Genomic DNA, 25,695 nt, shown 5'->3' with positions numbered 1-25,695 from the left:
CATCCTATTGTATCATATAATTTATTTCCTATAATATCTACCAGATTATGAAATTCTCCCAGGGAGCATGCCTTGACAAATAGAATCCCAGCTGAGTTTCATCTTCTTGACACTTTCTGGACACCACTGGGCCATGGGCAGTTTATGCAATACTGATGCGGGCAGGCCTCACTGAACATTCTGGGTACCACTGTTATTACTACTGCTAGCATGTGGAGAGGTGGGGGAGGGCATGTTTGGTTCTGCTCTCCCACGGGAAGCACCCCCCAAGGTCCGTGCGTACGTGTTTGAAGTTCCTGAAGGGCACGAACTGGACGATGTCTCGGAGCACAGGCTCTCCCTTGGGTGACCTCAGGATCCCGTCGTCACCGTCCAGCATCTGCATGTCACTGAAGTCAGCATTGCCCACTCCCACGATGATGACCGACATGGGCAGGTGGGAGGCGTGCACGATGGCCTCTCGGGTATCTGCCATGTCCGTGATGACACCGTCGGTCAGGATCAGCAGGATGAAGTATTGCTGGGGTCAGAGGCCAGGGAGTGATGGAGGATGGAGAGGAGGGGGAGACAGGACAACAGGACACCAGTTAGCTTCGGGGTGGCTCCGTTGTACACTGACTCCAGCAGTGTTGAGGGCGGAAGCTGCTTCGTGTGCCTGTGTTGATGGGCTTTGGGACTCAAGGATGGGCTTTGAGGAATAGGACTGGAAGGCAGACACTACAGTTACAGCTTTACTGATGCTGGCACTCGACTGTGTTATAGGGCGTAGGGACAATCAGAAGGGCTGGCTTCAAAGCCTTGTTCTGTGAGGCCCTGTGCAAAGGTCCTTGCTGTCCCCAGTTCTCAGCATCTTCACATCTCATGCTGTGGGTGGGCTCCTTCCAATTTTTAAAATTCTGCAGCTGTACTGCTCAACACAAATCCTTGTCCCTTAAGGACAGTGAGCCCTGTGGCCAGCGCAACTGAGGACCTGATCTAAAAGTTGGAATCTTAACGCACGCAAATTTTGCTTTCAAAATGGGAAAGCAGGTGCTGCAAATCGCACTTCTGTGGGCCCTTTGTGCCTTCCGCTCTCCTACTCCTGTCTGGATCCGTGTCATTCTCCCTTCCAGCTCCATCACCTGAGGGGCAAACCCCGAATGATCACCTCATCATCAGGGCTGAGCTGGAGCAAGGGCCAGGATCCTGTTTTCCAGAAAGGGAAACTAATAATAAATATTGTCTCCTTTCAGCCCACACTGGTCTCTGAGCATCATGCGAGCAGCGAGTACTGCAGTGTGACAGCGGCCACGGATGGTATTTAACATGAATGAGCGTGTCTGTGTTCTAGGAAAACTATTTGTATGGTTGCTAAAATTTGAACGTCATGTAATTTCTACGTGTCATGAAGTATTCTTTATATTTTTCAACCACTAACACATGTGAAAATCCTTCCCGATTTGCAAGCCGCTGAGGCACAGGCTGTGGGACAGAGCGTGCTGGTCCCTGGTGTAGAGAGAGACCTCTTCATCTGGGTCTACGAACTCTCAGGCAGCCTAAGACCTTGGAGGTTAATTACATTTTAATTTTCACTAACCCGTAACTGAAATTTATCCTTTTTCAACTATAGATCTATCAATAGCTCAGATTAGTATTAGCTATAATTCTCAGTCCCCAGTAGAAATCATAGATATTTTCCTGTTCTATGACAGTGGTTGCAAATATTCCAATCTACCATTTTTATTTAATACTACCTAGAAACCACAAAGACCAGCAATTGATTCTTATAAATTAATATAGTATGTAAGCCAGGATGCCATTGCACTTATGATGGATCTATGCCACATGAAAATATATTTTTAGCTGCATTTCAACATAATCAATTTCATTTATAAAGTGCAGTCTATTTTGTGCCCTTAAAACTATTAAGAGCCAGGGATTTAAGAGTTATACCAGCTGCTAAATGGGTCAATGCAACAAATGGGTTAAAAGTCCTTGGTTTAAAGACATTGTCAGGCTTTCTGGAAGCTGGTGTTTTCAGTTTTCATCTAGCTAGAAGCAATGGGCTGCCAACTGCTGGACCAAGCCTGATGGAAATTTCCAATAAAGCTAGAAGTAACAGTTTTCTTCTAAAGTCAGGATAGGAAAACGCTCATGGAAGAAACGCGATAGTTTCTGAAAATACCTAGAACCTTGCTTAGATAAGCATATGACTTTTTCTTTTTTCCCTAGATAGCACAAATTCAAGGAGAAAAGTCTCTAGTCACAGACTCCCTAGAACTGCCCGCTTCAGATTGTACTTTGTGACTCTTAGTAGTCAGGGCCAACAGGGCCCTGGGACACTGACAGTTCAAGGACTGAAGACCGAAGTAGGTTAAATTACTTGTCCAAACTCAGCTGGACAGAAATACTGGAAGTTACTGTCAGGGTGGATATCTGTTTTGGCCAGGTGAGAGAGGGGAAATCCTGTTAGCAGTTGAGCCAGCCTTTTCCTTACCGATGCCTCCTTGGTGTTGGTCTCCTCCGACGCTGACTTTGCAACCTTCTGAATGATGGGGGCAATATTGGTGGGGCCATAGAGCTGCAGCTTAGGAAGACAGCTCTGGTAGGCTTCCACGACTCCTTGAATTCCTAGGGTGAAACCAGCAAAGTGAACAATTCTCCACATACAGGCTCTCTCTCTCGCTCTCTGTGACACACACACACACACACACACACACACACACAGAGCATGGGATTTTCTCAAACCATCCTTAACAAAACCACATCTATGTTTTTCAGGTGACAAGAAATACCACACTGCTCGTGTTGCTGCCTCACCCTAACTGGAATCCCTCTCTTGAAGAGCTCAAGCCAGAAGTGACCATTCCTCCCTGCTTTCCCCTAATGGGTCAATTTCCACATGAGAGTTTCTTTGTACCACACAGCATAATGAAATTGCCGCCCCACTTTTACTGACAAAAAAGCAGAGGCTTATGCAGGGTCAAATGATTTGCAGAAAGTGAGTTGTGGACTTCTCTGACCGGCTCTAAGAATTGTGTTCTTAGCTATGGGTCAGGTGGCTGGATGCGTCTCTATTTTCACATCCTGTGGCTCCATTCTTGCACATCACTTGGGCCACTGTAAGAGTTGCGTGTACATATGACTGTGTCTCTAGCTGTGAAGCTCCTCATGGGCAGAAGTCATGACTTGCTCATTCTCACACTCTAAAGAGCACGAGGCAGTCTAGTTCACTAAGTGTGCTGAGGATGAGCAAACGATTACTATGCTCATGTACGGGGGACTTTGACATAGAGGTCTGATGTTCATCATCATCGTGGTCAGCCTCTCCTTTAAAGCGAGCTTCCATTCTGAATTGACACGAGCCCAGGAAATAGTTAAGCACTGGACTCTGGAGGAGAGGCAGCCCTGGTTCTGTAGCTCTCCCAACACTTCATGAGTCCTCACTGCAAAGTGAACAATTGCCACCATCCTGATTCTGCAATAACAGTGCCCTTGCAAGTGATTTTCACCCAGTGGCTCCTCTTGGTGCTTTTCTCTATGGTGCCTCTTCTATGCTTTGTCCTTTTTCAGCTCACCCACCATTCCTTTCTGTCTTAACACAGCAAGTTGCATCTGTTTTTGGCTAGAGAAATCCACACAAGCCACTCCAGAGAGCATTCTCTATAGCTCCCAGGCCCTGAAAACTCAACTCCTGGGGGCTGGGTGAACAAGTTCTGTTTTGCTCTGCCCTTACACATGCTTCCAATCTCATGGAAAGGGCTGCTCCCACTTGGCCCTGTCCTAAAGTCTGTCCCTCTATAGACAGATGCCAGATAACCAGGCAGCCTGATCCTGGAGTAAAGTGATGGTGAATAGGAGCTCCATTTCTTTCCCTCTGGGTTTTGCCAAAGATAAACTTTGACTTCCTTTTAAAAAATATCCAGCAGATGGAAAACAAGAGTATAAACAGGCGAGCCCTAGGGCATGCATTGCATTTTGTTTTGGTGGAAGTCACTCCTCTGGCTATCCAATGGAAGTTGCTAGGGAGGAGAGAAGTCTAAACTACCAAGAACTGGAGGCGAGGGATTCTGCAGGGAATAAGGGACAATGGGGATTCAGGCTTGGAGGGACTTTGCTCAGAAGCTATGATATTGATGCTTTATTCCTAGATATTAGTAGCCAAGTCTGTGAAAGAAGCTGATGGATTCTCTACACCCTGTCCTGGCTTCTCTCTGACAAACAGGAGGAGAGAGATGGACATTTCTATGGTAAGGATATCAGGGATCTTCATAGCAACAAACGTCATTGGATTGATTAGTTTTTTTAGAAAGCAGGACAAATGTCACCATCATCATTATTGTCATGATCTCAGTATAATTATTTTGTGGAGTGGAAATAATAGCATAGACCCGTACCGCTGAGACAGATCTTTCTAACACTGAGCCATGAAGCTCTCTATTCAATGTCACTGAAGCCACATCCTCGGCAAACACACCCCCAGGGTCATGTGATTTCCACGATTTCCCCTTTCCTTCTGCCTGTACACAAAATCATAAAGAATAAATGTGTGAATGTGAAAAGCAGAAGATGAAAAGGTCACCATCCTTGCCCACAAAGCTAAACCTCTTTGCACAAGTTTTGCATGGAATCCAGGACTGGGATCAATATTCTAGCTCCTATTTTCTGCCGTGTAAGCATGGCTGTCTGCTGCCTTGAGAACAGCTTACCGTATTTGGCTGCCGAAGCCCACTTTTCTGCTCTGGGCAGTCACAACTGACTCTGCATTGGTGCAGAGAAAGAGGGGGGAGGTGCATCCAGAGAGTTAAGAGATGTAGGATTTATTTCATGTCGGACTTACCTGCACATTCCGGGTTGTCTTCATTAAAGTTGATTGCAAAGTCATGTGACACCTAGACACCCAAGGAATGCACACAAGGAAGAACGGAGAATTAGAATCCTAATCCAGTTTGGAGGCAGCTGATTTTACAGTTTGTAAATCAGAATTCCTTCCATTCATGAAGTGTGAAGCCACAGAAAGTATTTTAAACCTTTCCACAATCAATCTGAGATAGAGGGTGAATTCTAAACTCCCTGTGGAATTGAGGAACCAGGAAAATTTTCTGGAATAAGAGAAATGCTAGTAGGAGGAGAGGCTAATGCATGCAAAAATTATAGCAGTAAATTTCAGAAAAACATTATTCCAAATGGTTCTAGGTAGAACCAGCCATGAGCTGAGGTGCAGACTTGGCTGAACTCTATCTGGACCTATTGGTTTGAAAGACAAAAAAAGATAACTCAGTAACCCAAGCTGTCAACTTAACAAGGAGATGGTTAAAAAGGTTCCAACAAGCTGTTGGCATTTAAGAATCATTCCAACATGATTTGCAGAACCACAGGGCAGGATGATTTTCACACTAATAGAGGCAAAATACTTGCTACTCTAATTTTGAAAATCTTGCAACACAGATTCCTGTATGTGGAAAAACCCATGTATAAGATCAAATAGCACAGTGTTTAGTTTTTTTCCCCAAAAACCTGGGAGCAAGGAGTCTCTTTTCTGTTTTCCATGCAGCTGCAGAGGCCCAAGGCCTAAGGCTAACCTCTCCTGCTCTCCCAGGCCATTAGCAGAAAGCTGAATTAGCAGTAGAACAGCTGGGATACAAACAGGTGCCCATATGGGATGCCAGTGCTAGCAGGTGGAGGTAAGCCTGCTATGCTGCCATACCAGGCACAGCTGGACCTAACTCAATTACTGCTCACTCTAGCAGAGATATAAAGGGAAAGGCCCTTTGACCATGTTGGTGAGGAAGCAAAGGTCATCTGCTTCCTGACCTGTGGCACAGGCGTCGTTGGTGAAGAGGGATCAATGACTGGCAGCACCTAGCTTGGGCCTGAGAGGTGCTGGAGAGGAGCAGGCTTGGTCAGAGACTCCGCTATCCACCTGCAGGAGCCTAGTTCTCTCTGGAGAGTATTTCCAGGGGGTATCTGGTACCCAAGGGTGTGGGGAGCAGGGGGACTTGATGTCTGCAGCACACCTGTTTCAGTCTTTGCTCCCTTTGTGTCATGTGCAGCCCTAAGACACTTCCAGCTCCCCAGGTGCTGGGCCACGCTTTTCTGGGCCTTCCATACATGATGGGTGCTTAGACACTTCAGTGAGGGTTGCAGACATCTTCATTATGAATATTCACAGTTGGTCCTTCTCAGAAGGATCTCCTGCAGGAAGATCTGAGTGGAAAGACCCTAGAGGTCAAGGTCTTGAGTGTTTTCTGTCTCTGACCATATCTACAGCATGTTGGAAGCTAAGCAAGGGACCCCTTCATCAAAGCCTCTGAGAACATCCATGCAGAACACTGGGAGATGAAGTTTCACTGAGAGATGGTCTCCAGAGGGTTCAAATCATCTTTGACTCTTTGAGAGCAACTGAGGCTGCTAGGAAGGAAATCCAAGTTATCCCTGACCTTCAGTCAAATGAAAGATCCTCAATCCAGTCACTTACCGTGTATTCTGGGGGTATCCTGGCACCAAACCCAAATGCTGGAAACATTTTATCACTAAAATTAAAAGAAAAAAAAGCTGGTTCATTTGTTCAGCTAATGAGAAAAAGACAAGAATGCGCAGTATCACTGCATTAGGATATGTTGCTATGCCAAATGCTGCCTCATGCTTCTTGATGATCTGCAGTGGTTGGGGCAGCAGTAGCATGAATAATTAAATCCAGACATAATTCCAAAGGTTCACGACAGTCACCAGTCTGTAACTCTTTCATTTTTCTTAACGCTCCTCTTGACCTGGCCTCCTATTGCCTTTGAAAAGTGACCACTGGTTAGGTCACTCCTAAAATTGCTGGTATCAGGATCTGTAGCTACATATGGATCTGCCACCTACTCACTCTACCTTCAGGGGTAGAGTCCTTTGACCAAGACCATTCAAGTTCACACTAATTTGGAGGCAGGGTTTAAATACAGGCAAGCCTGAGTCCAAGAAGATATTACAAACATTTGGAAAGTCTGCACGGTTAGCTGATTGGCAGAGCTGGCTTTTCTCCATAGGACCATTATGCTTGCCCACTTATCACATAAGAGCAGTCATAAGCAGTAGATTCTTCACTTGTCTTTTCTTGTGTCCCTAACTTAGTGTCTATATCTTTACAGCTTCATTTCCTGATCTTCATTATAGTACTTGCCTTAGAACATGTGCTCAGTATGTAGAAATGGTGAGTGCAGACAACCCATGAGTTGAAATCATTCTGATGTGCTTGTAGAGAGAGGAGTTCCCGGTGGTGGAGAGAATTCTTGTGCAAGCCCAAGAGAGTTACTGATGTGGAATTGTGCTTGGCTTTTCTTGGGCACATTGAAATATTTCTTCTAATATATTCATTCATGTGTAGTATACCTTCACTGTAACTTTACATTATTATTGTCAAGAAGATGAGAGCAGAGGAATGTTTCTTGATACATGCAATGTGCCTAGTTAGAATGCTGGATGAATATGTATTTCTGCTTCATAGAAGCCTGAAGTTCTATCTGCTTGTTCTTTGCATTTTAAAGACAGAGTCTCAGGTGAAGTAAATGTCCTAAGCTGATTTCCAGGTGGGCCGGCATGACTGTGAAGTCCACGCCTTTCCTGCTATGCTATCAGTTTCCTGTTGGGCTAGTATATAGAATTATCATATATATGCATATATTTAAACATGATTTCCTATTGGCACATACAGTATGTGGATCCCCTGTTCGGACAACGGAAAGACTGTCCTCGTGCAGATTTTGTGTTACTGGAGAGGTATTGTTGCAGGGCTCTTGAGCATCGATCTTGGCAGCAGGCATGTCCTTCCTACACTGACCTTTGAATTTTCCCATTAAGAACCGCTCAGGTTCATTCTTGGAACGATGCTCCCTACATTTCTGAGTTCTTGATAGAGTTAGTCAAGAAGAAAAAACTTTAGGATTAGGGCTCACTCTCTTGAATATCTTCTCTAACACAGATGATGTCTCTCCTTCCCCAGTCTGACCAGGAAGTCAAAAGAGCAATGGTAGATCCTTGCCCATCACCAGTTAATCGATTTACAAGTCACCTGTATTGAGTGATGACTCTGAAGACACTTTATCAAGCACAGACAAACTGACCAATGCAGAGCTAACAGTCGGGCCGTAGAAGAAAGTGAGAACATTTTTGAAATCCAAGCCTAAATTCTCTTGAAAATCACTATCTTCCCCCCCTTTTTTTTTCTCTCTGTTTAGCTAGGCGTTTTGGTGCACTGCACTGAACAAGTATTAGGGAAAGTATTAACACTGATACACAGAGACTCAAACTAGCTTACAAAGGATTAGTTACAGCTATGAGAAGATACAGTTCTGGTGCTCGCAAATATTGAAATAATTTGCTTCCACAGTTCCTTGTTACTGGAAACAGCAGTGCTGGGGGGGGGGGAGATCTGTGAGGGGCACTTCAGGGGAATGTTCCAGTTAAGCCTAATAGCAAGCTCTGCCGGATATTCCGCAGCTGAGATGGCTCAGAAATCAAAACAAGGGGGCTCCACACCCCTTGTTTTCTTCTTCGATGAGTCAAGAAGGGATGAGACCTAACACTCCCTCCATTTCGAATCACAAAAGTAATGTCCCAGTCTTAGTGATGTTCCTTTTATACCTTCTAAGCCACTCTGGGGGTTTGCGGTTTGTTGAGCATTATTCACTCTTCCATAATGAATTCCAGGAGTGGGAAGGCAGGAAGATGCTTCACCTACAAGGGGAATAATTAATGAGCCAGGAGGGATAAATGCTCTGAAGTTGGTCACCACAAAGCCTCTAACTAATAAACATCCTACAGAAAGAAAAAAAAAAAAGATAAGCTGCAAGCCTAAGCATAATAGATTTAAATGTCCATTCTTCCTGCTTAAAAGTACCAGTAGGCAGAGAGTCTTACGACGCAGGAAGCAAGTGGACATAATGAAGGAGATGAGAAAGAACGCATCATGCCAGCCCCTCAAAGGACTCAAGATTGGACCTGCTCGATACAGAGGAAAGAGGACACTGGGCAACTATGGGAAAATGGTGAAGCCGGTCAATCCAGAAGATGCAGGGGTACACTTCCACACCGACAAGACCGCATCTCACACCATCAGAACAAAACACAAGTAGAGCCTCAGTTTTCAACAGTAAGCAGTAAGCTGTCTCAGGATGTCCAGGACAAATGATGCTTTTAACTGTGTAAGTCACTGAAGGCGAACTACCTTGCTTGCCTTCCACAGGGGTGTTATTGTTATCCCGTTTAAGATACAAGAAAGCAGCTTGACGTCTTCAAAGAAATGGAAGTGATGACTACTATGAGTTGATGAGCACACCCTGTACAGAGCTGCGAGCTTCACTCTTGAGAGCTTGCTTGGGGGTTCCAGCAGGGGAGTTCACCTGTTCCTATACCCTTGACCAAAGACCGATCCTCCTTTAGCGGGGGTGGTCGTCCTCTTCGACTGAGCATGCAGCTTCATGGGGGAAAACACACGGAGTGGTGAGGGAGGAAGGGGACACCGCCTTGCCAGTCAGATCAGCCGAGTCAATCCTGGCGATCGGGGGTGACGGATGTCGTAGCCAGATTTCTTCATATCTGAGAGTCATTCACAACTTGCAACTTTTTTTTTTTTTTTGCTCTCTTTGAGAAAGATTTGGAGACTAACAAGAAATCAAAGGCAAATCTCCCATAACTCCAAAACAGACAGCCTCTCAGATAACCTGGGTACTTGCTAAGCTCCTATTCTAACTGATCTTATTGCTACTGGACAAAAAGCAAAGCCCTCCTAGGAATGACAGCATTTTACCCCCTCTTTCGTGTCCTTTCCTCTAAGGCAAGTCAGTACAGGTTCCCTGCTTTTCCAGGTATCTGTTGGGATGATCTGGGAATGTCTGGGATAAGATCGTAAGTACCTTCTCCTCTAACTCTTTTGGACTCTCAACTACCATGGTGCATTGCTTCTGAGAGGAACTGCGACAACTCAATTAGAGGAACGTGAGAAGTGACTAACAAGAGAAGCTGGATGTAGTCTGTTGATTGTGACAAATGCTGTGCTAATCTAAAATGTTAAAAATTTTATATGAAGGTGGTGTTGTGGCATAGTGGCCTAAGTTACTTCCTGTGACACCAGCATTCTGATTCAAAGCACCAGATCAAGTACTGACTGTTTAGCTTCTGATCCAACCCCTTACCAGTGCATCTAGGGAAGCAGAAGATGTAGGCTTGGGTCCCTGCCACCTATGTGGGAGACCTGGAGGGAACTCTGCTGTGCCAAGCATGTACTTCAGCCGTCATCTTCTGCCCTCTAGGGTCTATACTGCTAGCAGCAAGCTCGAATTTGGAGTGGAGGTGGGACTCTTCTCCCCTTCCCTCCCACAAAGAAACAAGCTATGTCTTTACTCCCTCAGGCACGTCCCATCCTTACCCAGGACATACGAGGCTTGGATTCTTGACTTGCACTTCTCTCCCATGGGAGTATGACCCCTGTAACAGCAGTTCTGATATTTCTGTCCCTATACCAGCACCTGCGGTGCCCGGCAATTAGACGATTTCCCCTGGGTCCTTCCATTTCACCGAGCCTTCTCCATTCTATTTCTGGATCTCCATCCTGGACATGGATTGGAATTTTTTAAAATCTCAATTCCCAAGATGCACACCGAATAACTGGACCAGCCTCTGGGTATGAGTCGCAGGCAGCTTCCCATCCGAAGGCTTTCCCAATGATTTTGATGAGTGACCAAGGCTGAGTGCCAACAACTAGTGCTGGCAGACAGTACCAGACAGCTTAACGAGAGGAGACTGTCTTTTGAGAATGAACCCAATCTACAGGTGCTCTCACGTAGAGGGGGCAGAAAGGAGCTGGCAACATCACTTTCTGGGAGCAGGTGCCTGCCAAAGCCACCTGAAAAAGAGCTCTATACATGGCTGCGGCTGCTCTGCCTCAGGGCTCACCTTGTAATGCCCCAGCGACAATGACCAAGGAGGCAGCAAGGAAACCCTTGGTTGCCAGAGGCCAGGAGGAATCCCGGAGGCTCTGCGGACAGGCCTGGTGCCGTCTGTCGGCCGTTACTCGAATGTTTCTTTCTGAGAGCCAACCTCTCTGACTTTGATGTGAGAAGAAATTAATTCCTGAGCCTCGACTTGAAGTTTCCCGACTGCCTCTGCCTGTCTTTCCACCCACGCGAACGAGAAGCTGCAGGGCCTCGTCAGTTTTCAGGCAAGCAGCAGCCAGCCTGACACATTCTCCCAGGGAGCCTGTGTGCAAGGCCTTGGGGACATTTCTCTCCCGCTTCTCTTCCTTAGGGGGTCTGCCATGTTCATGTTCAGCTGCCTTCTTTAAACGAGGCTCCGAGCTGCAGAAGTGTGATTTTTTTGGCCGGTTGGAGATGACAAGTTGCACTGCATTGCAATTTTTAAGAGAATCATTTATGACTATTTTTCACATATTTCCCAAGGGACCATATCTTATCTTTCATATTGAGTCTGCATCTTTGAGGGAATTTAAAATGCTCACCAGACTCTGTGTGGGTCCCATTTTAAAGGGCTTGGAAAGCTGCCCAGGTCACTGCAGCTCTAGGGGCTGCATCCTGCAGAGGAGCCAGCAGGAGACGGAATCACTGAGCAGCTTGTTCCTGACCCTGCAATCAGTCAGCAGCTCTGAGCACTGGCACCTTCATTCTGGGCAACCCGTTACTCTTGTTTTGGAGCTAATTATTGAGCTGATGTCTTCCCAGTGGATTCAGAGTCAAAATTTTAAGCAAGCACCTACTGTATGACCTGTGTTATGTGCTGTTTACCTATTTTGTCTCCTTTACAAACATTTGAAGAATTAAAAGAGTCCCAGGGACTGGTACAATAGCCTAGTATGCAAATCCTGTACCTGCAGTGCTGGCATCTCATATGGACACAGGTTCATGTCCCAGACGCTCCACTTCAGATCCAGCTCCCTGGTTATGGTCTGGAAAAGCAGTGGAGGATGGCTCAAGAGTTTGGGCCCTGCACCCACAAGGATGACCCAGAAGAAGCTCCTGGCTCCCAGCTTCATACTGGCACAACTCTGGCCATTGTAGCCATTTGTGAAATAAATCAACAGATGGAAGATCTTTTTCTTTTTCTAACTCCAACTTTCAAGTAAATAAATGTTTTAAAAACAATCCCAAAGACATTCTTTTCCTCCCTTCGTATCCTTTAGTGGATGTATCCATCTTTGTGCTAGACCATTATACATGGTGTGTGTGTGTGTGTGTGTGTGTGTGTGTGTGTGTGTGTGTGACAGAGTGAGAGAGAGAGAGCAAGAGAAGTATAGTTTCTGTGTTTTTGGGCAAAGTTTGGAGACCTTTCTGACACTGCGGAGATGTGTGAGTCTTTCCTCTCTCTGGCAGAGGGAGATATAACTATCTCCATCTGATACAGATATCTCCAGGAATACTTTTTCTGTTGGGACTGGAAAAAAATCAGAGCTGAAACTCAAGTTATCTTCACAGTCAATACTTCAAGGTCAAGTGTAAGCAGTGCCACTTCAACAAGGTAATTTCAAAGCACTCTTTTCTTCTTCCCTAGATGGACAGGAAGGAAAGTGGTAGCAAGGTCCTGAGCGCTTGCAGGTTGCTTTTTATTTTAAAAATTATTTTATTCACATAAAGTGAATGAGACTCATGTATTTCATGATACAGTCTTGGGAGCATACTGATATCCCCCGACCCCATCCTCCCTCCTGCCTGCATCACTCACCTGCCCTCCTTCTCCCCAACTGCACTACGTTTTTACCATGAATCCACTCAGTCCTGACTGCCCTTACACCCTGTTTGCGTTACTGGTGAGCACTGAGTTGAGTCCAGAGACGCCAGCAGACAGGAGAGAGTCTGGATTGTTCCCACTACCTGTCCTGCTCATTTCTCTGGACACTCTGGTCTCCAGGACAAATCATTTCCGATGGTTTGTGTGGGGGTGTCAGGTTGAAACATGGCAGTCATGAATTACAGAACCGGACAGAAAGGGAAGCATGCTGCCCGTGCAGTTCCTCTGAAACCCGGAGGACACACTGTTTTCCTCACTTTGCTGGTGTGCAAGGCGAAGGGGTCACTGCTTGCTACTAACTAGCTTTGCTTTACCATCACACCAGGACACCAAGTGAGAGTCACGGATCTGCATAATTATACTGGCAATGTTTCGAAAAGCTTTCTGAAGCACAGCCCTGAACATCTTGTTCTCTTTCCGGAAATATCGGGAAGGCAGAATAAACCCAACCTGTCATAATTTACACTAATCACTTCTTTCAGGGAATTTTCTTAGTGGGTAAGTCAATACTAACAGTCAAGTACAAACAAATACAACACCAATCCCAGGTAAAACCAAGCAAACCTACACACCCACACTTGCATGGTCCACACATGTGAACATGGGTAGCCATACGTCCTCAGCTAAAGTTACCTGGTGATTATGGCTGAGACTGCACAATGAGACAGACCTGGGTTTGCAAGCCTCTGAAGCATCAATTACCTCCCCCTGTGGTCTCCTTCTTATGTAAACATTCCCATTCTACAAGGTTCATCTGGGGATTCAATGCCATCATGTATGACGAACCTGTGCTCCTAAAATTTCAACATGTGTACAGGTCACCTGGGAATCTTCTTGCAATGCACCACCTTGGAATTCAGTAGGCCAGGAATGCTGCTAGTATATCAGCATGCATGGAGCAGTGAGGCACACAGTAGGACTGCATGATTGGAAGCTCCAGTTGGCACTCAGTGGTCTTACAAAGTCAGGTAGGAGAAGAAGGCTGAGAACAGACTGCTTATTGCGCAAGGCAGGCAGGACTATGGAATGGATGAATGTGTGGGCAGCATTCTGTTCTGCTCTTTCCTGAGTCTCTGTGTGGGAATCTGTGGACATCATTTCCATTCCCACGCTGGATGAGCCCACGGAGAGAGGGATGAGGCCCACCTGCAGGCTCCTACCTGTCATAGTCTTGGCAAATCTCCCCAACAGCCACCAGAGCCTTCAGGTACTCATTGGGTTGGTAAGGGTGGATGTAGTGCAGGGAACAGCTGTTCCTGGGGTCCCCATTTGAGGCAGTAAAATCTATAGCTACCTGGAAGAGAAGAAAAACAAGAAGATTTTAAGTGATTCTATCTCCATGGAATTGTGATCAGCTATGAGAGACAAATGACCTCAGATAGAAAGGAGAAATGCAATGACACACCACATCAATAAAGGAAAGTGCAAGAAGAAATTAATTAGCTCCAAAGCTAGTTATTAATTAGGCTGAGGTCATGCATGGCTGCAGTCTTCAACCCTTGTCTTGTTCGTGTTCTTTCCTCTCCCCCAAATGAAACTTAAGATTGACTCCCAGGTCTGAAAGCCTGGTCACTCAATATCCAACCTCACCGGACAGTAAGAGCAAAGAATGTGCCCCAAGAGACACATTCCCATCTGGGAGGGAGCAGTGAGATCTCTTAACAGCAAATTCTGCATGAAAGATACAGTTTCCATAGCAGTCATCGCTGTATTCCACAGGCTAGCCAATTTCAGGGAAAGGGATGCTCAAGTATTCATAGTAAATTTTCTGTAAGGAGCAACTGTGTGGGAAGCACCTGTTGTTTTGGTCCCAATTCATGGGAGAACTCACGCTTATAGCAAAGTGCGAAAATGTAGTGGCGTTTTGAGTGAAAGATGGAGAGAGGAAATTTTCTCTTGCCTCCACAAGTCATTATCCTTCAAATTGTCAAATTTTTTCCTGATCCCCAATTCATAATCATCTAAACAGAAGCCAATTCACCAAGCTCTTAACAACAAATGCTTAAACTTGACGGTGTTACAGTGAGAGGGACCATTTCTTCAGATTTTTAATATCACCACCATCTGTATGAAAATCAATCCAAGTAAAACATCTCAAAGATGCTTAAACTCAGAGAGGGAAGTGTCGCGTTGCGCCCTTTCTTCTCTTCTGGGGTGCACTGGACCGCGTCCACTGGCAGGGCTGCCAGCTGTGCTGTATCAAACAGGCTTCACTGTAACAAGCACCTGGAACGCTCCGTTGGCCTTATGAAGGTGCAGCGTTACCTCTAAGACAGAGGAAAGATGCCAAGCACTTCCTTGTTGCTTCTTAAGGAGAGAAGCTGATAGGAAAAAAATCACCCATGTCCAATTCCGCAACCCTCCAGTTCTGCAACCTGGAACCAAATCAAAGTGCCTGGAAAAGCAATGGGCTCACAGGAATTCACTCAGACTCTCCTTTCCATCCACAAAGTCAATTTTTCATGACTTCTTTTCTTCCTCTTTGCATCATTCTTCTGCAGGACTTTATAAAAAATAAGCTTTGGTGAGATTCAATTTCTATTTTCATGCCACCCAGATCTTTCCAAAAGGGGTGTCTTACGCTGAAACACTAGCACCAACAGTGTGTGAAAAGTTCACTTGAGGAAGACTTGCATTATCTGCCTCACCCTGGATCAGACAGAAAAGGAAAAAAGAATAACCTTTGTAAAAGCTGCATGCAAATGTGTATGTGTGCGCAAACTATTTCAGAGGTCTTAGAGAATTCCATTTCCATGAAAACTCTGCATACTGGAGGTTGTTATTTTCACATATGGTCACTCTGATGTCATAGTGCAGTGGGAAATGAATAATAACTTCTAATACTCTATAGCACAGTAGGATAACCAAGGGGTCGTAATTAATTATGTATTCCCAAGTGGCTAGTAAAAGGGATTTCAAATGTTTCTAACACAAAGAAATGGCAAATGTTTCAGGCAATGAATATGCCGAAAATAGGAACTCAAAAAGTGACAGAAGGGCATACTAGTCACAGGGTAGAGTTGGATTTGAACTTGCATCTCTAGGCTCTAAAGAATATACTTCTCTATTATATACTCAAGAAAACATGTGAGCCTGTGGCCAACAGAGCAAGACTTCTCATGTGTTTAGTGATTCCCACAAAAAGTGGAGGGAAGTTTTCTTGCAGGTAGGGAGAGCATCTCGGAGGCATCTACAGTTTAAGAGAGGAAGTCCTTGTATGAAATGGTCTTGGTGGCCAACAGTTGTAAAGGTAGGGGGAAAAGCAATCAAAATAGATTGTACGTGTGGGTGCTCAATGTTGACGATGCCGTACATCACCTACAGAACCAACAAATCTAGTTCCATCTCACATGGCGTCATCCTGAAAGGTACTGCCAATCCAGCAGACAAAAGGAGACAACAGGTCGGCGGGGGGCTGAGAAGCTGATGGTCTGGAACACATCTACGTGTGTTTTGTGACTGCAAACAGGCACAAGGCACCCTGGGATGCACCCCTGACACCTGCCTGATCACACAGACGTGTTATTCATGCAGGCAATCCCAGGAACATCGGGTGTTGCGGAAATTCCATCCTGTATGGCTTATGAAGGTCAGCTCCCTGAGCCACCGCTCCCAGCCTGTTTCTCCAGATGTGAAGGATGGCAGGACCTCACGCCTGTCTGCCTGCAGTTCAGGGCAATGATGGGAAGGCTGGGGGTCTAGCTATTCCTCCCTTACCCCTCTGGAAAGCACTTGAGAACCTGAAGAATCCAAGAGAGCATACGATGCTGTGGTGGAGATGCTCTCAACTCCGCTCTAATTCATGTAAAAGAGAAATCATCCCTGAGTGTTGATACTTCACTATTGATAACATGTGCCTTGTGGCTCACAGGACTCCAGTCTGTAGTGCCCTTCACCTGGGTCAGGCCCTCTTCACCACTGGAGGCTGGCACTTCAGCTCCTGAACCTGCAGGTTACAGACACCCTGTCCCCCGTGCTCCTTTCCTGAAGGAGCCTCCTGCAGCGGCAAGGAGATTCTGTAATGAGAAAAACATGCTGCTGCCGCCTTAACATAAAATCTGAGAATGACATCAGGTGATATAAATCCGAGGAGAAAAGTCATAGAGAAAAATAGTGACTCCTTGGCCACTGGTGGCATCTCATCCAAGCCCAGGTGTGTCACTCGCATATGCAAGGTCTGAACGAGCATGTACAGATTTTGAAAACAATAGACTGTAAAAGAAAAAGTAACAAAATAACTATCACAGGATGAGGCAAAGAAGGTGGTGAGGACGCACAAGCCAGCAGTAGATGCTAATTCTGATCCAAGCTTGCAGGATCCTGAGACTGAGGACCTCCTCTGAGTGCACCACTTGTCTCAGCGTTGTCTTGTTCCTAGCAGGTTCCTAAGTGCACTCTCAATGCTCTATGAGCTGCTGAGCAACAGAGATGAGGGCGAAGGGGAGAGTGATTAAAGAGACACTGAGGGAAGAAGCAGAATGGAATCTGGTGAGAGGAGGGAGGCACAGCTTGAGGACAAAGGAACAACGCGAAGGACAAGGCAAGGAGGTGAGTTTCGGGCTGCCTGCTTTGGGTGCTGCTGTAAAGACTTAAGAAAGGTACAGAAATTTTACATTTTTTTTGTTGTTTCTGCAGGCAGATGCATGAGTTTTTCATTTTTCCTGTGGGAATGGGCCTTTGTGTCTATGATGATGAAAGAGATTATGCCAGCTCAGGAGATTCTGATAATATAGACCTGGGGGAGGGCGTCAATTTGCCAACTGACTGATAAAAAGTAAGTCAACCGATGATCTTCACCACCGTGCCCTTTCAGGAATCCCCATCACTCACAGCAAAAGTATTTCCTAATGAGAATAGACAGCAGTATACAGGCTTGAGCCCACAGCAGGAAAAAGCTGTTTTATTTTCGTTGCTTTGTTTTCCTGGCAAGTGATGCTTTTTGAAGTCTCATGAAGCTGGAGATGAGTTATCTGTCTTTAGGAGGCGGCTTTCTACCAAGAATTCTCCATGCTCTTTAAAGTTAGCATTAGCGCAGAGAAAATAGAGCCAAAGGTTAGGCTTCTTTTAGAAAGCAACAGGGAGGCAGTGAATGCTGGGATTAAGTTGAGAAAGAAAAACAAGAAAACGGCTGAAAAATGCCAGTTTGTGGAGGAGGCTCCTGACGCCTGGTTTCCTGCCTGCCGGGGGGCTGCACAGCTGCCACGTTTTCATTTTCTGAGAGGAAGCATTTATGAAGGCTGGGGTTCTGCACGCACACCAATCCTCTCTGCAGGCGACACATGTACAGGTGCCCGTTGCTCTTCCTCTTCCCTAGGCCGCCACTCTCATGATTAAGCAGAACCATGGAACCATTTTGCAAAAAGTTTCTCAAGAATGCAAAATGCCCCCTTGCCTTCCTGTGAGCAAGTTCCCGACAAGGGGAGTGGCTGGTGAGGCAAACCTAGAAGTGACTGACGAGCACCTTTCTTTGGACATTTTAGCTGCATCCATGAGTCCACCCCAGTGCTGGGGTTCCTCCCAGCGTGTGATCGCTGGGGCCATGAGGAGCATCCTGGACAGCTCTGCAAAGCCGTTTCTGTGGCTGACTCTCTGATCATCTGCAGGATAGGTTCACATGGGTGCAACTTTGCCTTACAGCTTACAATCTACATTAGAATACTCTATCTGAGCAACCAGGAATTTACAAGAAGGTTGACTTAATTTTGAAGGAAAATGACAAGATGGGACATTTAGCTATCCTCTTCCAAGTCTGCAGCCTGCAGCCCCGCTGGGGAAGGGTCTCAGCAGGAACATTCGGTGACCTGTCCTCATCTCCCTAGGGTCGTTTTGTACTTTCTTTTCCTTCTCACTTCCCCTCTTCTAGATTACCACTTCCACCTCCATGCCACACAGGCTTTCCAGTCAACTCTGGAGGGGATGAACAGCACGGACCGGGGTGTTGGTGGCAAACTCTGAGGAGGCCTTTTCCCAGGTTGGAAAATCAGCATGACAAGAAAGGAAGGGAGAATAAAGTATGGAAGGCAAGCTTCCTGTGTCAGGCAGGTCACGGGGACATTGGAGTGTCAGGCAGGTCACAGGGACATCGGAGTGTCAGGCTGTGGGGTGGAAGTCATTAGGAATTATCCAGTTTTCCTTGGGGCTGATTCTTTGCAGCCCAACTCCGAGGGCAAAGGAAGCCCTTGAAGGTCGAATAAAGAATTGTTCAAAAGCATGGCATCTACAGCATCTAAAACAATCTGAAATCAATAGATCTTTCCCTTGGAAAACTATAAATAGTTTCTGGAAATCACTCCTTTGCTTATTATCTTGGGAAACTATTTTCAGTAGCTCTCCTTCATGACATTGCTGGTCTCTTTATTTCCATTTATATTCACCCCGAGCCGCAGTGAGCCCACAGTTCATTTGGAGTTGGGTGCCCACAAGACACATGTTTGCAGCCGTCTGTGGTAGGGTGCTTCGGAAAGTTCATGGGTGAACGAAATTCAACGATGCCTTTATTTTTTGGTGCATTTAAAAAAAATCGGTGCCTACTTTTCTCATACTATGAAACAAGTTAGTATTCAAGTAAAAGAACGAGGCAGGGAGGAGACCTAAGGAGAGCTCATGGATGACAGCCCAGGACAAGCCCTCCCTTGCATTTCCCCACTTAGTGCTCGGAGCAGTACTATCCGTGATCCCCGAAACACACTGGTTATGGCTATTCACTTGAGCCCATACCTTGACAACAAAATTAAACCCATTTTCCTTGCTTTGCTCACATAATTGAGCCGGTTTAGGGAGCTACACAGGCTGAACTTAATCTTCAAGATGAGAAGTAAATGCTGGACAAATTGCCTCTCTCTTGTTTATAACCTTGTTTCCTTCTCGCAAGTGTTAGCACAGTGATTTTACTGTGTGGGAATCCTGTGTCTAGAGGTCACCTGTATCCTGTATCACCAGTGGAAGCAAGTTGTTTCTGGGTAGATAGACAACCTTGGCCTGCCTGCAAATTTTCTAAATTACAGCTTACACACCCAACAGGGATGGCCCCTCGATTCAATCAGGAGAAATGCCCACTCAATTCTCAACCTTGATTTCAACCTGGTTCTCCAGTCTTTGGAATTCATCTTTCCATTGCCTGATGGACCATCTGGATGGCCTATGATTTTTACTGACCATTGGGCAGGATGTTGGTACTTGTATATTGGCTATAAGAGCACAACCTAGGCATCTGCCGTGGTTCAAACAAACTTCTTATTTGAACCTTTCCTAACCTTCTCCCCAGGTGGTAGAATCTGGCAGTTACACACTGCTTCATTCTTCACACAGTTCACCAAAAGAGTGTAAAGCATTCAAAGGGTTCTCCAAACCATCGGAGCTCTAGTGGCACAAATTTCCTGACACAATGGTGGAAACTCCATCTCACTAGAGGAAGCAATATTATGAGCTGCTATCAAAATGTGAGACCTTGAATTTCAACAATGACACCTGGACATGATGCCATACAGTATGTTAACAATGATACATGGACAGATATGACCCAGGGTTTTAACAGACTGGTCTCCTTGTGTTCCCAAGCCAGTACCATTTCTTATCCCATGTTCCCTAAGTAAGAATAAACAATGGAAACAACTTACTGTAAACTGGATTTGGCAGCCACCCATGATGTAATCCAAGAAAGAGTGCATCTTGTGGATCTATGCAGAAGGAAAGGCAACCATGTTAGTAACAGCCTGAACTGCCTCCATTCAGATGGGAGCCTAAACACTGGAGCTAGGTCACTGAACTAGAGATAAAATCAGAAAGCTCTACGAGGAAAACAAATCATTAGACATCATTCCACTAAAAGAGAGGAAGAAATGCTAATGTGGTTAGGCACAGTTGGAACCCTTCTTCCTTTTATTTTGAATTGTGCATGATTTTAATCAGCTTCTGCCTCTGGGATGAGACTAACACTGTATTTTCAAAGGTCAACGTCACTTTCCAATCAATCAGGTCTCACACTTAGCTTCAATTTGGTTTCCATGCGTCTAAATGCTGGTCTTGATACCACTCCTAATCTTTGTTAGGGTTGGCATCTTCAAGGCTACAGCTACTTGGGAAAGTCTTTACTGACAACTTCCGGTTAGTTAGACCCTTCCCCAGCCAACAATGGCTCTCGTTTCTTAAGGACTTACCACAGGCCAGCCACTTAGCATCTCTTATCTCATTTAACTCTTAGAACAATCTTCTGAAGGTGGAACTGTAGCTACTATTGCATCCCTCTTACAGTTAAGGGAAGGTAGAAATCTCAGGGTTGTAATAACATGAAACAGAACTCACTGTAGTTACTCTCACATAGTAACTACCTAACTCGTGTCAGTGTGATTGTCAGGTATGATGTTGAAGGTTTCATTATCAGCACAAGGAAGTCTCTGCAAAGTCGAGCTCCTTCTATCAGTTCCTTATTTGCACATTGCCCTTTCAGCATGGGTGAATATCAGACAGAAAGCACCGACACTGTGACAGCTTCATAGAGCTCATAAGACGCTGGCTGCACCTGCTCCTACCTCTCCCTCTGGCACTGCCTTGGGCAGAAAAGAGTCTGACCTGTGACCAGAACACTCCTGCCTTTGGGGAACAGATGGAGGCACTTGGCTCTGTAGCTCTAAGACCCTGTCTGCTCAACCTTCTCACTGCACATTCATTGCTAGGTTGAATTTCTGACTGATCTGTAGAAATATTACATACTTGTTCTCTTTGGCCACGCAGCCTGAAAGACCCGACTTTATGCATTGGGAAGAAGGGACCATACCTTGCACTGATTCAGAATCACAATGCCTGAGTTCTTGTAGTTCTTCTTTTTGGCTTTGTACTTGGGGTTGATGCACTCCCACTGCACCTGCAACAAGAATGGTCACAGCATGACAGCCTGCTCAGGAAGAGGTCAAGCCATTCACTGGTGCCCAGTCCTGGGGTGATGCTGTTGACAAACCAGGCAGGAGGGTTGTCTGATAGTCCTAAAATTGGACAAGTGTGATTGATGAATTGAATTTCAATTTAATTGAAATTTAAGGGACTGCTTCCCTAGCCTGGAAGTGACAATGTGTCTGTGCTTTCAACACCTGCACAATTGTGTGTCAGAATCTGCCTTTGCTTGTGCCCTGACATCGACCATGTCCCCTGCAGGGCAACACTGACTCTCTAGATTTTGTGGCCTCTGCCAAAATCTTTCACTTTACCTCTCTTTTCTGCTTGCCTCTGCAAGGCTATTCCGTGCACTCATAATGCTTTTCTCTCACTCACACACGGTTGGCTTATTCTCATTTTTCGTGATGAAATCACCCCTTCAGATGATCTCTCCTGCACACACACCTCTACCTTAGCCTGATTTGATGTGATTGGTCACAAGCTGTGATTTCTCTCCTATTATTTGTTTTTGATTTGTGCTTCTACTCTGCCTGATTCTGTCCAGTCTTGGAGCTCCTGTAGGGGCACAGGGACTAGGTCAGCACAGTGCGTCCTGGCATACCTTAAGCTGGCACAATGCCCGGAGCTCACTGGACATTCTTGAATCAACAAGAGCTGGCAAACAAGGAATTATGTGCACTTGTGCAAATGTGCCAACACCAGAGCTGGGTGGTTGAACTAAAATTTTCCTGATATCTCAGTGCTAGAGGAAAGTGAAATAGCCTATGATCTCTTTCTTTAGTGAAGTGTTAAGATTCATTTCTGTTTGAAACTATCAGGCTTTGGCAGGCTTGCTTTTTCCAATTATAATATATAAGATTACTTCAAAAAGTTCCTAGAAAACGGAATTAAAGGACAGCTTTATTTTGGTTCAGAAGAAATTGAGATCCTACAGTTTTTTCATGATATAGTTACAGTGGTCATTTGAAGAATCATTGTATACATGAATTTCAAGATTTTTTTTGCAGCAACATAAACTTATATTTGAATCCCATTTTCCATGAACTTTTTGAAATCCAGATTCTGTTAGTGTTACAAGACTAAAAGATGAAATCTTTCCGATATCTTTCAGTTTGTTATTTCTACTTAAACGAAAAGAGAATAACTCCATAAAATTCTTCAGAAGTCTAGAAGGCAATATTAGTTAACTACCACTGATTAGTTCTACGGGGCCTGGTTCAATACATTCTAAGGAACAACAATTTCTGCTTACATTTCTTGTGATTTCTGTGTAAATTACCATCAGTTTTCATGGTGACCTCAAACTCTGTATAATTGCTTGTGGGTGAAGATCTGAGTATCTGACAAACTTCTTGCAGTGCTGGGTCCACAGTGGAACTGACTTGGAGGGAACACAATTAGAGAGCTGACCTTGTTTCTGCAGGCCACAGGCAAGTGCTGGCCAGATGGTCCAAATCAGATGAAGATTCTCAAGGATGAGTTACTTCCCTCCAATCTGGTCATGTTCTGACCTTACATCAGAAAGAAAAGCCCAAACAATGAGTTGGGACAACCTCTCTAATGTGTACTTCTGATCATGCCAGGGACATATCTCTTAAGCTGTCGCACCCACTGCTGTCACTCCTCTCTGCTCCATGTGGTGAGGATGTGAGAAGTCTTGGGGTGGAGTAACCCTGGAGGCAAATCTGAAGCAAGGATATAGGTGCAAACAACACAAGTAAGCACCAGCACAAGAGCAGGGACCTGGACAGGAGTCAGCCACAAGGGGGGCTTGACAAGGTCATTCCCCACTGTGGACAGCTGGGCTTCTTCCTATCGGGCAACCCTGTGAAACAGAACACACATCCTGGAAATGTTTCACCTGCAGGACAAGGAAGCTGTGACATTTTTGCCTCCACTCCTCTGAGTGATTTGTTGAGGAGTGTTTCTTGGAAGACATCACCTCTCCTTGATGTCTCCCTTCTCACCTGCTTTGGACATGAGTGAAAAAGACATTGGAAGCTGGAGAAAGCTGTCAGGCATGGGTTAAGTACCACAACTGGAGTCAAACAGATGAATGCTGAACAAGTGAGTGAAGAAGTTGTATGGTTATGGGCTAAACAACAATAATGGATTATCTATCTATCTATCTATCTATCTATCTATCTATCTATCTATCTATCTATCATCTTCCACTCTCACACTAGAAGACACTTGAAAAGGTTGTAGACATTAAAAGACAAGATTATTTTTCTGAAAAAATTTTGGAAATCCAAGCATAAAAGGATACAAGTGTCTTTAAGAAGTTCATGGATGATGCATATTTGGAAGCACTATGCATCTACAATGAAATAATTTCTTCAAAGCATTAAGTACACCATTAATATAATCAAGCCACGGGAGTGTAGAGCTGGCAAGAACAGGATTGTTAATAAGCAGATATTCTGGAAACGCTACTCGTGTGCTAAGTACCTTGCTTATGCGTATCACAGTTCATCTTGTGTAATGTTCACAGATTCTGCGAGGGTTGAACAAGGATCATCCTTTTATGGTAAGAAAAATGAGGGACAGAGAAATTAACTCACAGCTAAAAAAAAGTCAGAAATATTCCTTCCTAACTTCTCTAATTTACTGGTGAAGAAACTGAACCACTGCGGGCAATGTCTTGTCCAAGATCATGCACTTGCTGTAGGCTGGGCTAGCTCTTAGCATGAAGGTATTCAACTCCCACTGTGCTTTCTCCCGTCATCATGTGTAAGCATACACCGATGCTTTGCCACCGGCTGTTCTGTTTGTAGCCAAGTCTTAGAGAAGTGTCATAGAGAACGTCCTGAGGAGGCACTGTGCAGTGTTGGGGACAGTACCACAAGTGATACATATATGTACCTGTTTCCCTTCCATTGCTCCTCTCATTTCCTTGAACGTTGAGGTGAACTCTCCAATGAAGTCATGCTTGCCGTTGGAGTCCCAGTCCCATACTATGCACTGCAAGAGAAAAGAATTATGCTTAACATTTATTTATTTACTTATTTATTTAGGTGGGGAGAAAAGACAAAGAGAGGAAGAGAGAACTCGAATCTCTCAGCTTATTCCCGAAATGCCCATGATGGCTGAGCTTAGTTAGGGTGGGCTGAGAGCAGGATATGGGAACACAACAACCCAGGTCTCTCACAGGGCAGGAACTCACCACCTGAGAGCTCACCATAGCTTCCCCTTATATCCTTTGTATTATCTGTAAGTTGGGAACCGAATCCACGTACCCTAATATAGGATGTGTGTGTCCCAGAACAAATGCTCACTTCTCCCGCCAGCCTGCACAACTGAGAATGCAGTTGTCGGAGCTGAAGGCAGTATGAACTTTATGAAAAACATAATGTTCCCACGGCCTCAGTAGTCTTTTGGTTCGCCTTTGTGCCCTTAACCACAGCCCCGTGATTACAATAATGTGTTCATTTTACAGATAAAATCAGTAAGACTGAAAGATAAGTGACTTTCAAAGGACCATCTAGTGAATGAAAATCTGGGATTTTAAAGGCATTTGTCCTGCCTCCATGGAATTCTGGTATTTTTCTTCCCCATTACAGAGACTGTCCCTGGTTTACAGCTGGGATTAGATGCCGAAGTCTGTAGATACAGTATCAACAATGGCAGTTTCTGTTTAATTATTCAAATGGAGTCAGATGATTTACATTTAAAAAATGACTTTGAAGGCATAGAGTGATATCGACATTAAGGAAGGAAAATGAATGAAACCAAGATGGACGGAAGAAGTTGACAAAGGAAACACATTGCTAAATATCACACATCCATCACACTTAAGATGTGACCATTCACTTAGAATAATAACAATAATAAAAACTATTTATTTGGGGACAACACCATGGTGTAGTAGTAGCTTAAAGCTCTGCCTATGAACCCAGCATCCCATGTGGAAGCTGGTTCATGTCCCATCTGCTCCACATCTGATTAAGCTTCTTGTTAATGACTTGGAAAGCCACAGAGGATGGCTCAAGACTGCAGGCACCTGCACATCTTGGGGAGATCCAAAAGAAATCTCCTAGCCCCTAA

General features: G+C 45.0%; 1 protein-coding gene across 1 annotated transcript in view; it reads right to left on the bottom strand.

Moving 5' to 3' along the window:
• The window catches only part of CPNE4 (copine 4), a 184,844-nt gene that overhangs the window by 5,841 nt on the left and 153,308 nt on the right, over positions 1-25,695 (bottom strand). Inside the window, exons 7-14 of the mRNA XM_040965210.1 lie at positions 24,514-24,612; positions 21,533-21,619; positions 20,376-20,435; positions 13,920-14,053; positions 6,458-6,512; positions 4,820-4,871; positions 2,477-2,610; positions 284-520 (exon numbers count right to left, since the gene is read on the bottom strand). Coding sequence (XP_040821144.1) covers positions 284-520; positions 2,477-2,610; positions 4,820-4,871; positions 6,458-6,512; positions 13,920-14,053; positions 20,376-20,435; positions 21,533-21,619; positions 24,514-24,612 — 858 coding nt within the window. The remainder of the gene's footprint in view (positions 1-283; positions 521-2,476; positions 2,611-4,819; positions 4,872-6,457; positions 6,513-13,919; positions 14,054-20,375; positions 20,436-21,532; positions 21,620-24,513; positions 24,613-25,695) is intronic.

Source organism: Ochotona curzoniae, unplaced genomic scaffold (assembly GCF_017591425.1).
Source record: "Ochotona curzoniae isolate NIBS_2020 unplaced genomic scaffold, NIBS_Ocur_1.0 contig_1302, whole genome shotgun sequence".
Classification (NCBI taxonomy): Eukaryota; Metazoa; Chordata; class Mammalia; order Lagomorpha; family Ochotonidae; genus Ochotona; species Ochotona curzoniae.
This window is presented reverse-complemented; position numbering and strand designations above follow the sequence as displayed.